The sequence below is a fragment of the Chrysemys picta genome, chromosome 10 (assembly GCF_011386835.1).
Source record: "Chrysemys picta bellii isolate R12L10 chromosome 10, ASM1138683v2, whole genome shotgun sequence".
Classification (NCBI taxonomy): Eukaryota; Metazoa; Chordata; order Testudines; family Emydidae; genus Chrysemys; species Chrysemys picta.
In genome coordinates this window covers 5643418-5659730 of record NC_088800.1, presented here as the reverse complement: position 1 = coordinate 5659730, position 16313 = coordinate 5643418, and the positions used below count along the sequence as shown (strand labels likewise).

General features: G+C 40.2%; 1 protein-coding gene across 9 annotated transcripts in view; it reads left to right on the top strand.

The window, feature by feature from the left end:
- DIS3L (DIS3 like exosome 3'-5' exoribonuclease) overlaps nt 1–16313 on the top strand; it is a 32242-nt gene that overhangs the window by 14129 nt on the left and 1800 nt on the right. For 5 of the 9 annotated variants that reach the window (XM_065559180.1, XM_065559178.1, XM_008172447.4 and 2 more), the window contains 8 exons: nt 1384–1553; nt 3247–3408; nt 4238–4485; nt 5547–5639; nt 8803–9336; nt 11001–11155; nt 11250–11428; nt 15227–15372. In XM_065559180.1, the coding sequence (XP_065415252.1) occupies nt 1384–1553; nt 3247–3408; nt 4238–4485; nt 5547–5639; nt 8803–9336; nt 11001–11155; nt 11250–11428; nt 15227–15372 (1687 nt within the window). The remainder of the gene's footprint in view (nt 1–1383; nt 1554–3246; nt 3409–4237; nt 4486–5546; nt 5640–8802; nt 9337–11000; nt 11156–11249; nt 11429–15226; nt 15373–16313) is intronic. The other 4 variants (XM_065559181.1, XM_065559183.1, XM_065559182.1 and 1 more) reach the window with 2 other exon arrangements.

Here is a 16313-nt window from a genome sequence, read left to right as displayed (position 1 = left end):
GAAACCGCGTTATATCGAACTTGCTTTGATCTGCCGGAGTGCGTAGCGCCTCCCCCCCCCGGAGCGCTGCTTTACTGTGTTATATCCGAATTCATGTTACATCGTGTCGTGTTATATTGGGGTAGAGGTATATTTTTTTTCCACAGGCCCCTCTTTCAGTGCACCGAATGGACAGTGCTCATTAAATAAACAGCTGTTCTGTATTGTTTTCACATTGTTCAATGTGTGGCTTTATGCCTTATTTACTGCAGTCTATTCAAACGAACGCCTGTTCTCACTTTCAGGCAACATTGTAAATAAGAAGCAGGCAACATTATCTCCCGTAAATGTAAACAAACTTGCTTGTCTTAGCGATTGTCTGAACAAGAAGTAGGACTGAGTGGACTTGTAGCCTCTAAAGTTTTACATTGTTTTGTTTTTGAGTGCAGTTATGTAACAACAAAAAAATCTACGTATGTAAGTTGCTCTTTCACGATAAAGAGATTGCACTACAGTACTTGTATGAGGTGAATTGAAAAGTACTATTTCTTTTATTTATCATTTTACAGTGCAAATATTTGTAATAAAAATAATAATATAAAGTGAGCACTGTACACTTTGTATTCTGTGTTATAATAGAAATCAATATATTTGAAAATGTAGAAAAACATCCACAAATATTTAATAAATTTCAATTGGTTTTCGATTGTTTAACAGTGCGATTAATCGCGATTAATTTTTTTGAGTTAATCGTGTGAGTTAACTGTGATTAATCAACAGCCCTAGTCAAAACTATTCATTAATTTTGGGTGCCCAATTTGAGACACTTAGGACCTGATTTTTCAGAGAACTTATTATATACAATTTAATATGGTCAAAGTACAGCTCCCACTGACTGCAAAACAGATCTTGTTAGCAATCCTAGTATTAGCTTGTGGATGCACAAGTTCATACTGCAGAGTGATGCATCCACCAAACCTCCAACATACTTACTTTACTATTTCTGCTTAATCAAGTGGTCCCCAAACTGTGGCGCACCCACACCTGCTAGAGGGGCACAGCAGGGCCCAGGCCAACCCCCATAGGGGGCAGGAAGGGAGCCACCCCCCCCCAGCCCTGCTCTGCCCCCAGCCCTGCTCTGCCCCCCAGCCCAACTCCAGCCACAGCTCTGCCCTCATTCCCTTTCCACCCCCAGGTCAGCTCCATCTCTAGCCCCAGCTCCTGCTCCATCCCCAGTTCTTCCCTCAGCTCCACCTCTTCTGAGGAAGCCTTGGCTGTGCAGTAATGGAGCAGGGGCACAGGTAGATTCCGTTACTGGTAACGGTGGCGGGGCACAACAGGAAAAGTTTGGGCACCACTGGCCTAACCATTTGATGTCTAGCCAACGGTACTCCTCTTTCAAAGGTAGAGTTGTTGGAATCATCCAGAAGAACTGGCGAGATTATGTGGTCACTTTTCCATCCAAAGAAGAGAGTCAGTCTCAGGGTAAAAATGCCCAGAAAATCCTTGTTACACCTTGGGATTACAGAATTCCTAAAATCAGAATCAGCACACAGCAGGCTGAGGCACTACAGGTAAATAATGATTGCTATTTCTGCATTGTGTATGCCAATATGATAGTGTAGGTGTCGTTTGTTTTAATATAATGATTTCAATGGCAGTGAAAGATTTAAAACAATTAACTTAAGCCACTAACAGTAGTCCAAATTTTGGCCTCACAAGTGTGTATACAACTGGTTGCTTCATTTCATGCTAATGGGAGCTTATCAGAATACTGAATTTAGGCCATTAACTAGTTTCTTTTGGCATCTTCAATTAAGCAATTTGGACTGTTTCTTCATATTTTCAAATTCTTCCTTTTAGGATGATGATGCCATGGTAAAACCTAATGAGTATCTACCTGAAATCCAGTTTGAATTACGTCTTTAATACATTTTAAAGAGACCTTTTTAAGATAAAACTCGTATTTGTTTTTTAAAAGTTGTCTTTGTGATACTAAATCTAGTGTTCTTTAGTATTACGCTGTTTATTTTGTGAATTCCTCTGAGCTTGACCATTGAAATAACTAGTCAACTTCTTTTTGTTTCTAGTGCATTTCTTTTTCTGGTTGTCGTGCATTAACAACATGCTGCAATGTTTGGGTTGCAAATATTTTAGAGGGATGTTTAAATCTCAAGCTATCTATTTTCATGTAATCTTTAAACAAATTATATGAAAATATTTCTGTTAATATTGGGTTTCATGTAACCTTTTGGGGTCTTGGGAGGAAGGGAGGGAGAAGTATAATCCATCTGGCATATGTCCTTTCAGACTGAATCCCAGATGCAGTATTATTTGGGCAATGCTTATAGATGTGCAGACAAATAAAAGAAATACTCACTGCCCCAAAAATCTTATATGTAAAATAAATGTAAAATAACTACATGTGAGATGAGGTAAGAGTCTGTGTTTTTGGTATATGTAGTTTTTGATAGTTGCTATATCCACTTTTATTTAAATTTTCCTCCTCAATCTCAGTCAGTCTTCAGAAGCAGATACAACATCTTATTTTCATGCCAGTCTAGGAGCAGTGAGGACATAATGAATACATGAAGTGCCGTCATACAACTATTACTTATAGCATTAGCCACAAATGCACTACATGTGAATTAAAACACATGGGTCTCCTTCCTTCCGACTGCTGGTTATAGACTGTAATATATTTTGGGACAAGTAGCTTCAAGTAGCTAATATATTTTTTTTTTAATGATCAAGAAGTAAATTCTAGTAGTTTGAATAACAAATGCTAATTCCACCATGGAATTAAGAATTTATCACTTATCTCTGACTTTTTTTTATAGATTATGACTCACGTATGCTAGTATAAAGATTGTGTGGGATAGTATGAATGACAGCACTAACTTTAAGTTAAAAACAACATGGCCTAGATTCTCTGCTGCAGCCGAGATCTTCTGGAGGCAGCGGAGGTGCCATCAGAAAGGAGCTATGGCTTCCTGATTCTCTGCCCCATTGTATGTCAGAGCCTGGGGTATGCATGAATGTAGCATATATGCATCTTGATTTTTAATTTAATGATGCAGATTCTGTTATTAAATGCTTAGCAATGGTCTTTGATAAGGAAAATTATAGTCTCCTTCAGTGCGTATTTTATTTATTTTATGATTGCCGTTTCTTTGGATTTCCCCATTTGTCTCTCAGCTAGCACTTATGTTGATTGCTTTTCAGTAATGCATTGCTGCCCTAACATGAGTTATTGTCTTACTGCAGGACTGTAGAGTTATTGTGCGTATTGATTCCTGGGAGTCAACATCTGTGTATCCAAATGGACATTTTGTACGAGTTTTAGGACGGATAGGAGATCTCGAAGGGGAAACTGCAGTTATTCTAGTGGAGAACAGCATTTCTGTTGCCCCTTTCTCAGAAGCCCAGGTTTGATTTCATGATTAACTATACTCTTTAATATTCCATTTCCCAAACTGGTCTCCCAAAGAGAGGAACCCACTGATGGTTTGAAGAGAGCTAGCTGATCACATGGTACCATCTGTCATCCCACCTATTTCCAGTTTCTGAAAATACAGGATACTTTCCTAAGAATACTTTTACACCTAAGCAATTGCTATCGTTGCACCAAGCTTATTATACAATTGCAAATCACAGGGAAAGTGGTTTGAGATAAGCTCTCTGTTAAGATGTGCTTCACACTGTGAAAAAGTTTGAGAATCTCTGCTGCAATATAGTCATTCTAAGTGGAGTTTTAAAATAGTTCTGTCTTTAATATGAAGTGTGCATAATAATGATCCTTTATAGCCCAGTCCTACTATTGAAGTCAGTGTCACAATTCCCATTGATTCCAACAGGAGCAGGGACCTGCTGTCCAAGCAAAGTGTTTTGATTCTGTCCATTGTATACTTTTATAAACTGAGTGCCATAAACAGATATGCAAAAGACACGATACATTATTTATATTTCCCAGATCTGTAATATCACTCAATTATTAGTCTCTAAAGGTCACTTGGAAGATTACCATATTAAAGCATGGGACATTATTACTTTCTTTAAGGCAAACCTGAAGGAAAGACTTGGAGAATAAAAAGAGGGAACATGTTTCAAATGTCTGTTTCCTGAATGAAAAATTATAATTCAGTAATACAGTGCCACAAAATATTGGTATCTAAGAGAAAAAGGGAATTTTAAATCTAGTTTGTAACCTCTGTATGTAGAAAAATTATAAAATTATGATTGCCAATACTCTGTGCAGGTGTGTGAGATGCCTTCCAGCACCTCAGAGAATCCATGGAAGGTGAATCCAGAGGAGGAACTAAAACGCATAGACTTGAGGAATACACATTTAATATTCAGCATTGACCCCAAAGGCTGTGAAGATGTGGATGATGCACTGTCCATTAGAACATTAGCCAACGGGAACCTAGAGCTAGGTGTCCATATTGCAGATGTAACCCATTTTGTGGCAGTAAATTCTTACACTGACATTGAGGCCAGAGCAAGGTAAGTTTTATTTACTATGGAAAGTGTAAAGCATACTGGGGAAGGAAGTTTGTAGTGAGGCTGTCTTAAACAATATAAAGAGATTACTGAGCGTGGGAAGCCTATTGCTTTTCTAAAGAGTAACTGACTACAAGAACAGTTTTTTAAAAATAAACTAGGTAGATAAGGTGTCATGTTCACTAGGCTCAGCTGCTGCAAAAATATTTAGTGGAAGCCGCTGGTGGCCTGCTGCCTGCTCTGGAGACAGCAGCATTGTGGGGGAAGGAATCCCTTTTGACCAGCCTTGTTTCCTTTTTTATCCATAAAATGTCTCTTTCTCAGTGAGTCTTGAAGTTTAGCAAACTTAATTATTTGATGCAATTAATAGAATTGTCCTGTATTGTTTCAGTGCTGCTATACTTGTTTATTTTTGGAGGGACTATCTTTACAGAAGACAGAACATCTGATGCACAAGAAGCAGCCCTTACATGAATTCCAACATATAAACATCGTTACTAAAAGCATATGAAAGGCTCTTTTGTGCTATCACATAGCAGAACCAACAAATACAATTTCTGATACTTACAATCATTAGCTGGAAAACTTATGACTGAGAAGGATACTGACATGTACTGGATTTTCATTTGCCAGATATGTCAGTCCGTTTCTAGTCTTGCCGTTATTTTGAAATTAAAATATTCAAACAGTTTTTATTAAATATATTGCTTTATGTAATTGCAGACTTATGTAAACTTGATAGCCAGTGAAGATACATGGTACAGTCTATGAATAATCTTTTATTCCCTGACTCTTTAGGCCTTAACTCTGCATTCCTTGTGTACCCACAACTCCAGATTGAAGTTGTGTGAGGAAAGCAGGATTGGGCCCATAAATTGTAAATGAATGTTTATTTAACTTGATTGCATTACTGCCCTTGTGTGCATTGTGTAAAACTAACCTTTTGAAATCATGCTGACATTTGTATCTTCTTATGCTGAATCTGTGCTTATGTTGCAAACTGCTTAAGAGATGTATTTGAATGTGTCCCTGTGAAGAGTACAATAAATGTGTTTTATGTTCAGGGCAACAACCTATTATTTAGCTGATCGTCGTTATGATATGCTGCCTTCCATCCTGAGTGCTGACTTATGCTCTCTTCTTAGCAGAGTTGAAAGGTATGATTTTTGTAATATTTATGACTAAAGAGGGATCTACTGATGCATGAGGGATTTACACAAATAACTTTATTATTGCTACCAGCAGCTACCTGAGTACATCCCTTGTACAAACATCCAGTATTAACATGTTTGGGATCATGTATATAAATATCCCATGTGTAGTGAGATTAATTCTGTAAAACTAATAAGGAATTGTGGCCAGGTGCCTAGAAGGGCCACACTGAGAATGCCATACTCAGGGCAGACTGCAAGAAATAGGGCAGACAATCCCCCAAAACTGGTGGTTTATTCTATAATTAGGTTCACCAAGCCAGTAACAAAAGAGCTTCTGCAGTACCACACTGGTTAACCAGAAGCCAAACACAGTCCCCTTTAGGCATTCCAGAGCCAAGGGCCAAATATCACACTATCCGCCAATCCTTAGTAAACTAACTAAAGATTTATTAATTAAAAAAAAGAGTGTTATAAATGGTTAAGGAATCATATACATACAAGTGATTGAAAAGTCCTAATATCAGGTTTGTAGCAGTGATGGAACAGAGTGTTGGCTTGCAGAAGTCTCTCTGGTAACTTCCAAAAGGTTGGAAGGTCCACAGTTCAAGATTCTCCTTTTAGCTGTAAATCCACAGTCCAGAGAATTAGAGCAGGAACGAGGCAAAATGGAGGGGTCTCAGAGATCTTTTATACTCTTTGCCATATGCATGGAAATTTACTGTCCCAAGCAAAGCCCACAGCCCATACCCTTTGCCATATGCATGGAAAATTACTGGCCCAAGATGGAGTCAAGGGTCACATGAGCATATCCCATGTCCTTACATAGTTTGCTGAATCATAGGAGGTGGCCACTGGCTATCTGGGCAGAATGAGTTTCTTCTATAGCCCATTGTGAGATTGGAGGGTCCTCAAAGGCCATCAACACATAGCTGTCTAGCCTTGATGTAAATCTATCTGGAGGGTGTCGCCCAGGAATACAACGCAGCTTGTTTAAGATACAAGCACATAGCAAATATTCATAACTTCATATACAAGGATGGTACATGCATATAAACAGGATAATCATACTTAGCCAATCATAACTTTTCCATTGATACCTTACATGATATACTTCGTATAAGATTTATTGCAACTTGGTACCCACTGTGACTGTATTAGTGTAACCAGTCATTTTTATACAGCATCCCGGGAATCACTTCTTTAAAAAATTAGGAAACATGTACTTTTACTTATTTACTTTGGAGGAGTAAGTTAATGTGTATTTGCGTTTTTTTAAATCCACAAATTAGAGAGTTACATGCATTTAAAAAAAAATCCCTGTGAAAGAACTGACTTAGACCATGGTCTTACAAAGATTTATACATGTGCTAACCTTTTTATTTAGTGAGAATAGTTCTGTTGAGCAGTCCAGCACGTACATAAGTCTTTATAGGATTAGAGCGTTAGCATGCAATCACAATTGAAATTGAGGTGGGGCCTTTTTATTAAAATGTAATATATTCCCACAACATTTTTTGGAACGTAAGTGTCCCATTGGTAATGCTGCCTTAATGGCCATTCCTCTCCATTTTTAAAGAGATTTTTTTTGGATGAATTTCATGCTAACAGCAATTCTATGGATCAGCGTATAGTTGGCTTTTATACCCATTCAAACATTGACACCTGAGTCTGTCCACAAAAGGGTATCAGTTGTGGTTGATGTTTCCTGATGTGGATGCCTCTACAATGGGAATTGCCATCAGATGTTAATAACTTAGGCATCCAGAACTTAATTTTAGAGATGAAAGAGTCTTCTCTTCTTTGAGTGATTGTCCACACGAACTCCACTCCTGGTGTGTAGGTGCCCCAAGTGTGCAATATAGGTGTCTGTTGGGGCTCACACCTATGCCCTAGATGTCCTCAGCCCCCTTCCTCTCCCGAAGGCAGAGGGCCCAACCATCCCTCAGTTCCTTCTTCCTGCCCAGGGTTGTGAGACAGAACCTCTGCAGCGTCTGTATTCTCTGTGCACTATTCTACAGTTAGTTGTGTTACAACTTAGTTAGTTTCTAGTTCATATAGTTATTTGCCTGTTGACCAGAAAAAAAAATATTTTTTTTCAATTGAGGCTAGACAGCCCTCCCCCTCATACAAGAATGCTAGCAACATGGCAGGAGCTAAATCTCTGGGGTTCCTGTGATGCTTCAGTACTGATTAACAATGAGCACATAGGAGAAGGACCTATTCCTGAGAATGTTGTTTTCTTTAAGCAAACTCTGAAAACTACAAAAGCAGGTGTGAGGTTGTTCCTCCTTGAGACCCTGATGCAAGCTTCCTATGGACACTGTGAGGAAGGACATTGCTAACCACAGTCCCTCTCCATTAGTGGCCGGGTAAACCAAGATTCCACCCCAAGCTCTTGAGCTTGCCAAGAGTGGAATCCATGGGGGCAATAATGCAAAGAAGAGAGAATGGTCCTTTGAGATGTGTTGTCCATGTGGATTCTGTGACCCACTCTCCTTTCCTGCTAAGACAGAGTCCTTCTCTGGGATTTTGTATTGTCAAAGGAACTGAGGGATAGCTGGGCCCATTCCATGCTTTATGCCCTCAGATTGGGGGGGTGCAAGGGCATATGGGGTATAAGTGTGGCCATAACAGACACTGCTGGCTAAAATAATCCACTCATGCACGAATGAGGCACATGCACCCCAAGAGTGGAATCCACGTGGACAACACATCTCAAAGACCCACAGTAACAACTGTTCTTTCTAATTACCAATCACCTGAGCCAATAAGAAATAGAAATAGAAAACATGGACTTTTTATAGGTTAAAAATAACAAAGATCAAGATGCTCTTGGTACATTTCTCTAAGATGCCTTCAAAGTAAATGAAAACATTACAGTACAACTGCACTTTAAAAACAAAAGTGGCTGTATTTCTTAGAAATAGAATACCGCCATTGCTGATATAATTCATCTTCATGTATTGGTCACGTTGTCCCCAGGGTTGAAAGGTAAGGGCATGAGAAAGTGGCACTACCATGCCCGTTTGTTTCATAAAGTATAATGATAGAGTTGTTAGTACAAGAAACAAAATGGAATCTGTAGGCTTGTCACATGTTGATATCTTTCAGGTTCTGTTTTATGAAAACTGGAAGTGGTTGATTAACTGAAGTTTTTATTTTTAAGGTATGCTGTCAGTGTCATGTGGGAGCTAGATAAAAATTCCTATGAAATCCTGAGAGTCTGGTACAACAGAACCATCATTCAGTCTTCATACAAACTGGTCTATGAGGTAGCTCAGGGATTATTAGATGGTGACCTAAGTGTTGTTGATGATATCCTAGAACTCAAAGAACTGGATGAGAGAACTAGACAACAGAAGCTGGAAGAACTGGTCTGGGCAATAGGAAAACTGACGGATGTAGCTCGACGTGTTCGGGCTAAACGTGACCGCTGTGGCGCTCTAGAGCTGGAAGGAGTAGAAATAAGAGTGCAGCTGGATGATAAAAAGAACATTCATGATCTCATCCCTAAACAGCCACTGGAGGTGCATGAGACTGTTGCTGAATGTATGATCCTTGCTAACCACTGGGTGGCAAAGATGATTTGGGAGAACTTTCCTCACCATGCTTTGCTGCGCCAACACCCTCCACCACGACAAGAGTTTTTTTCTGAGCTCCGAGAATGCGCGAGTGCCAAAGGCTTTTCCATAGACACACGGTATCTTTTACTTCTCTTAGTTTATTTTAAGCACTTAGAGTGAAATTCCAGTGGTTAACCGTTATAACATAGATAAATATTTACAGACTATTATAAACATCACTGTAATTGATGATTCATATCACTTAAAAATGACTTCTCATTTCAGCGTAGCCTTTCAGTGAATTGGGTGTTGCCATTCTAACTGAGGGATGTTATCTGAAGCTCATTTGGCTGGGCAGGGAATAGATATTACCTGAATCATCTGGAAGTAGTGGGGGCAAAAAACCTAACTTGTTTTAAGACTGACCTTGATAAAGTTTATGGAGAGGATGATATGAGATTGGGCCACATGCCATTGTGGGCATCTGTGACTGCTATTAGCAAATAGCTCCAGTGGCCGGAGATGAAACAGTACAGTGGGAGGGCTCTGAGTTACTACTGAGAATTTTTTCCCAGCTGTCTGTCTGGTGGGTCTCGCCCACATGGTCAGGATCTAACTTATTGCCATATTTGGGGTCAGGAAGGAATTTTTCCTAGGTCAGACTAGCGGAGACTTGGGGGAGGGTTGTCCTTCTGCAGCATGAGCCACGGGTCACATGCTGGTTTGAACTAGAGTAAATGGTGGATTCTCTGTAACTTGAAGTCTTCAGATCAAGGTATGAGGACTGCATTAACTCAGTCAGAGGTGATGGGCTTATTACAGGAGCGTGTGGGTGAGGTTCTGTGGCCTGCAATGTCTAATAGGTCAGATTAGAAACTAGATGATCATGATGGTCCCTTCTGGCGTGAGTGTAAAAGTGTCCAAACCTTCTGTCCAGTCAGTGTGGAAGGGCCAAATTGTGTCCACTCTGATTTTTAAGACGGTTCTAGCTTTGGTTGCTCCCTAGTTCCTCTGGTAGCAATCTGAGGGATTGCCCTTGTTTGAGTCCAGGAGATTCAGTAGAATATGAGTTAGTATTTAAAATTTAGGGAAAGGTTGTACCTGTGAAGGTCGTGGTATGGACCAGTGTGACTCCAAGGGAAGCACTAAGGGAAGTACTTTCTGGAGCTCCTGGGAATAGCTGTGTATTCACAACTACATCCTTTTGGTTTGGGTGCAGCTTACCCCTTCTGCCATATGTGGCCCGCTCTGCAGACCAGTGCTTGTAGAGTGGGTGAAACCAGCTCCTCCGTCCATTTTATGATACTGGGCAACCTCACGGAAATAAGGATAGAGTAGCCCCCATGCTCCAGTCCTGCCTGGCCCTCACATGGCATGCATAAGAGGAGCAGAAGTGGAAGAGTAACTAAATGAAATTCGGTGTTTTCAAGTAAGAATACTGTTCTAGGGCAGAGGTGCTGCTACAGTTTTTGGTATAGAAGTACACCTCTACCCCGATATAACGTGACCTGATATAACTCGAATTTGGATATAACGCGGTAAAGCAGCGCTCCGGGGGGGGCGGGGCTGCACACTCCGGTGGATCAAAGCAAGTTCGATATAACGCGGTTTCACCTATAATTCGGTAAGGTTTTTTGGCTCCCGAGGACAGCGTTCTATCGAGATAGAGGTGTAGTAATGACTAATCAGAATGCAATCTGATTATTAATTACTTGAATGTGTATTCCCTTGCTATTCTTTAATTGCACACTCTAATATTCAGGGACAGCGTAATTAAGAATTAATGGTTTGTTTTTGGTAGGTCTAATAAAGCACTGGCTGATTCTCTGAGTAAAGCAGATGATCCTTTAGATCCAACTGTGAATAAATTACTGCGGTCCATGGCTACGCAGGCGATGTCTAATGCACTGTACTTCTCGACTGGCTCGTGCCCCGAAGAAGAGTTCCATCATTATGGTACCGTGTGTCCTTGTCCTTCCATGTATCTTTGTTAAATCACTGTGTTTTTTTTATTTACTTTCTTTTTTGTCACTGTCTCCCTTTGTCTTAGGACTTGCCCTAGATAAATATACGCATTTTACTTCTCCAATTAGAAGATATGCTGATATTGTCGTCCACAGACTGCTAATGGCTGCTACTTTAAAAGATACTAAAGTAGATGTTACGGTTAATTTGTTCAGCAACAAAGCTCTTGAGGAATTGTGTAGACACATCAACAACAGAAACAGGGTAAGATGGACGGCAGTTGTGTCTTCAGATGTGTTTGAACAACACCTTGGGCAATGGGCCGTGATCCTGATTGGGAGCCTCTGGGTGCTACAGTAACACATAGTAAAGTTAGTCTTTTAATTAAATAATTATTAAATGTAATTAAATCCCAATGTAAAATGAGACAGGAATCAAAGTAATACAAGTAAAAAACTTGAAATTGTCATTACAGCTTACACTGAGGCGAAACAGGAAGGTATATAACCAGGCATGCAAAGTTTGAGTCCTCTTGAGTGTGCGATGAAGCATGAGAAAGGCAGGGTACTTCCTACACTTAAAGTATACAGGAACTTGCTACATGTGCTTATTCAATGAGGGATATTACAGACATTTTAAATAGTAATTCCTTTTTTTAAATGATTAACAAGAAACCCCAACCATTTTAAAACATCATGTTTCTCAAAGAAGGCTCCGGAGTTGTAAGGATTTGAAACACACAAACCACAGTTAGGGTTTTTCTGCTTCAGCCTGAGCCACAGCATTTTGACAACACAGTAACTATAGGGAAGCTGGCCCTGTTTTGCCTGTGCTGAAAGCAGCTTTGATGGCAGGAGATGCTAAAGTTTGGACTGAAAATACCAAAATGTTTTTTGATTTTGGATGGTGAAGTGTCTTCAGTCTGTGTGCCCCTTGCCGCAGCTGAGCAAAAATTGGTACCATTGGGCTAAATTTTGTTCTCAAAGCCATGTGCACATGTGAGGAATATACTGTGGCCTTTTGTTAACCAGGTTGGTTCCTTTCTCAGCTATTGTATTAGTGCTAAAAATGAATGACTGTTATTTTAAGAAGGTTAACAATACTTCAGTTTCTTTGATGGGGCATCTCTGAGTTCTTCCATTTCCTTCTCTAATGATTTTCAGACCTGAAAACTCTTATTCCCAAAATTTTAGTGAGTTTTCACTGAAGTTCTGATGTTCAAAAATGTACAGCTTGATTCTGAGAATATAATATGTGGCTATCTTCAACCTTGGGATAAAAATTTGGGAATTAACCTTCAAAATCTTTTGGTGTTCCTGCTAGAACTACATGCTTGACTTTTTCATTAAAAAAAAAGTTTTTGCCAGTTCATGGCCTGACTTGGGTCAGGCAAGTTGTGCTGATGTAAGTAAATTTTCCTGTATCAAGCTTTTAACAGAGCAGCTAACAAATTTGTAAATTTTTAGGGACAGAGTTTGATAAGATCTTTAAGAGACAAAAACGTAATTTAGGTTTAAAGAGTAGCTGGACTTGCATCACTTATGAAAAGGGAGGGTCAGAGAGAATAAATCATAGATTTTAGCTACACTTTTTGCTTTGGACATCTTGCAGAGGCAGACTGTCCTTCTCTCTGGGACAGGAAGCCCCTTCTACCTCTGCAAAGATTGTGTCATCAGCAGGGCCTGCAGCAGAAGCGAGCTAAAGGTAGCCTAAGGGCTGGTCTACACAGTGGGATAATGCTCACTATCAGGGTGTGATTTCTAAAGTTCACTAATGTGCATTAATTGGTCCCTGTGTAGACCCTGCTGGTGTGCACTAAATATTCCCTAACGTGCTTTAATGTGTAAACAATAAATAAAAAAGAGCTTGCTGGAGCTAGGGACTCCTGAGCTGCTTAGTGGACCAATTACACTGAAGCCAGCCCTCTGTACTTAGCTTCTGCTCCAGCTGTACAGGCCTAGTCCACCTGTTAATTCTTCCCATCCCTTGCTCGTACTGGAGGAAATAATGGGAGTAGGGTTGGTGATAGTGGCTTCTCTCTGCAAACAGAAAGGAAAAGGATCTGATATGGATTTCCCCACTCCAAATAAACTATAATATTTTTTTTTAAAGCTGTGATGTGCTTGAAGGGGCCTGGTCTACACTACAAAGTTAGGTCAATGACCTAGTTGTGCATGTGTCTACACTTAAATTTGTACCACTGATGTAAGTGCCCCATTACAGCAATGCAGTACCACCACCTCTGCAAGCAGCATTGAGTCATGATCGATGTACTGAGACCAATGCAGTGGGAGTGCATAGAGACAGTTGCACACTGAGAAGTTGACCCCTGGCTCCCAGTCACCCCTGCACAACTCGTTTCTGCCCCACATGCATTGCCAAAAGTTCCCAAAAGACAGTGTGCTGGATGGTGGTGGGTTGTACACTGGTATACCTACCCATCGAGCACTGCACTATATGTCAACACAAGCACTCCTGGTGAGTACATGCAGCGCGTACAATGTACGGAGCCAAGTATGCCCACACACAAGCCATATACTAACTGTGGCGGCTTTATGCCAACATAACTTGCATTGATCAAAGTTTGTAGTGTAGACATGGCATCAGGGCTGGTCTACACTGGGAACTTATACTGGCATAACTACATCTCTCAGGGATGTGAAAAATCCACACCCCTGAGATGTGTAGCTTTGCTGAACTAATCCCCAGTGTAGACAGTGCTAGGTGGATCAAAGAATTCTTCCATCAGCCTAGCTCCTGCCTCTTGAGGAGGTGGATTAACTATCGCGACAGGAGAACCCCTCCTGTTGCTGTAGTGAGTGTCTGTCTATGCTTACGTACGACAGTGGCACAGATGCAGCGCTCCAAGTGTAGACGAGCCCTAAATTGAGCTTTACTGCTGGAGAACCAACACAGGCCTGACAGTGTTGCAATAAAGAGACAAGGTGGGTGAGGTAATAACTTTTACTGGACTGTTTTCTGTTGGTTAAAGACACAAGCTTGTGAGCTTACATAGAGCTCTTCAGGTCTGCGAAAGGTGCTCAATGTCATAGTTAAATAAAGGATGGAACAGATAAGGAATTAACATGAGGTAAGAGACCATTCAAGGTGAAGTGGGTAGTTAGCACCTCTATAGTTTATAGGACAAAGGTGGGTTAGTTGGTTACAGATTGTTGTAATAAGCCATAAATCCAGTGTCTTTATTATGTCCCTGGTTTTTGGTGTATAGTAGAGTTATGAATTTAAGTTCCCAGGCTCATCTTTTGAAGGTGTTGTGCAGGTTTCCTTTGAGGACTGAGAGGTCAGATATGGAATGACCATTTTGTGAAAAGTGTTTGCCCATAGGAGATCAGCTGTTTTTTGTCTTCTATTATTTTTCTGTGAGAGTTCATTTGAGAAGGTAGATATTGTGTTGTTTCACCTACATAGTTGTTGGGGCATTTAATGCACTGGATGAGGTATGTCTAGGATCCATGGGCTTGAACGGTGTTATAGGAGGGTATTGATCAGTATACCCGTGGATATGTGTCTGCAGGTTTTGCATACGTTATTGTAGGGGCTGGTGCTGCTTTTGGTTAGTTAACACTCCATTAATTTTTTTTTGTAGTTAACACTCTATTTATTTCAGTTTCTATAAGAGACATTGTTAAATACAGACTTCTCAGCCCTGTACAAGATGGTAGCACATCTCAGAAGTACTTCATAATGTGTTTGCACTGTAAATGATATTCTGTTAACTTTTGCAAAGCTGTCTGTCGTAAGGCATTTAGTCTTTAATACCATTCTTTCTTTAAGTTAACTGCAACAGAAAGGTATGAAAATTATAAAATTGAAGAGTTTGGCCAGTTTTTCTTCCAGGAGTTATAATGACTTTAACTTTATACTTTTTTGTCTGTGCTGTATGGAGGATGTCCTTGAAGGTGTGTTAAAAAAAAAAAAAAAAAAAAGTGGAATGACCTTTCTAGAGACTTACAATTACTGAAGTTAAATAAGCTTCTTTCTTCTGGAACATTTTATTTTAACATCTTTCTCAAGTCTTTTTATGGTGCACTCTTTTGACAGGCTGCACAACATGCCCAGAAACAGTCTACGGAGCTTTTCCAGTGTATGTATTTCAAAGACAAAGTCTCTGAAACAGACGAGCGCTGTACAGCAGATGGTGTTGTTTACTCCATTCGAACAAATGGGGTACTTGTTTTTGTACCAAGGTAAGTTCGGGCTTGCAGTTGGTAAAGAAAGAAGATATAGCAGGTGTGTTACTGCTCTATTAATTTAAACTTCAGGTTCTTGAGAAAGGCAGCAGTAGCTCACTATAGCATAGTTTGTTGTGGGAAGATGGCTCAGTTTTAACGTTTTTTTTTTTTTTATTTAGGCCCAATGGCTTTCTAGCCTTTGACTTTAAAAAGCATAAAAGTTCCTCAAAGGAAGAAAGAGGGGCTGATATATTCAGTATATCTATTCTGAATTCTTAATTTCTGACCTTAAATGATTCTCTGAACCCTCCTCCTTCCATTGCCCAGCTTCCTTTTAATTGAAATTTGTGTCCCTAACAGCCACTTTTGCCTCTACTTTGCACTGCATTAATTCCCCCCCATTATTTAACATAAGGGGTATTTAGATTTTGGGGGCAGGGGGCTAGAGTTGATACCAGCTGTACCCTATTTTTCTTATTTTAATAGCATCCCATCTGTGTCTGAGGATAAAAGGGTGGTGATGGGGAGAGTGAGTAGATATGGCAACACTATATGGGTTGGGAACATTTGTGGCTCAGCTTTCATGGCCAAACAGATGGGGTAGCAGCACCCAGTGGAATTGCCTCCATGATGCTACCATAATTATAGATATGAGTTTCTGTAAGTGATGGTACTTTAGCATCATGTGCTGGGGAGATAGCAGCTAAGGAGCTCTTACATGACACAATTTTAATCTTGAATTTCTGATCTTTGAAATGAGTCTTTAAAATAGCTTCTCCGTCTACTACGTGTTATGCATGTGGTATAGCAAACTATACTGAACTGACTGAGTTGGGAAAAGCCACTGCGTCTGTGCAGAGGTTGGACAGCCCTACCTTTCACAGGAAGGAGAGATTTCTCCAGTCCCCAAATACCAGGGAAGAGCAGCTTGTGCTGCGAATGTAGCAGGGCCACCC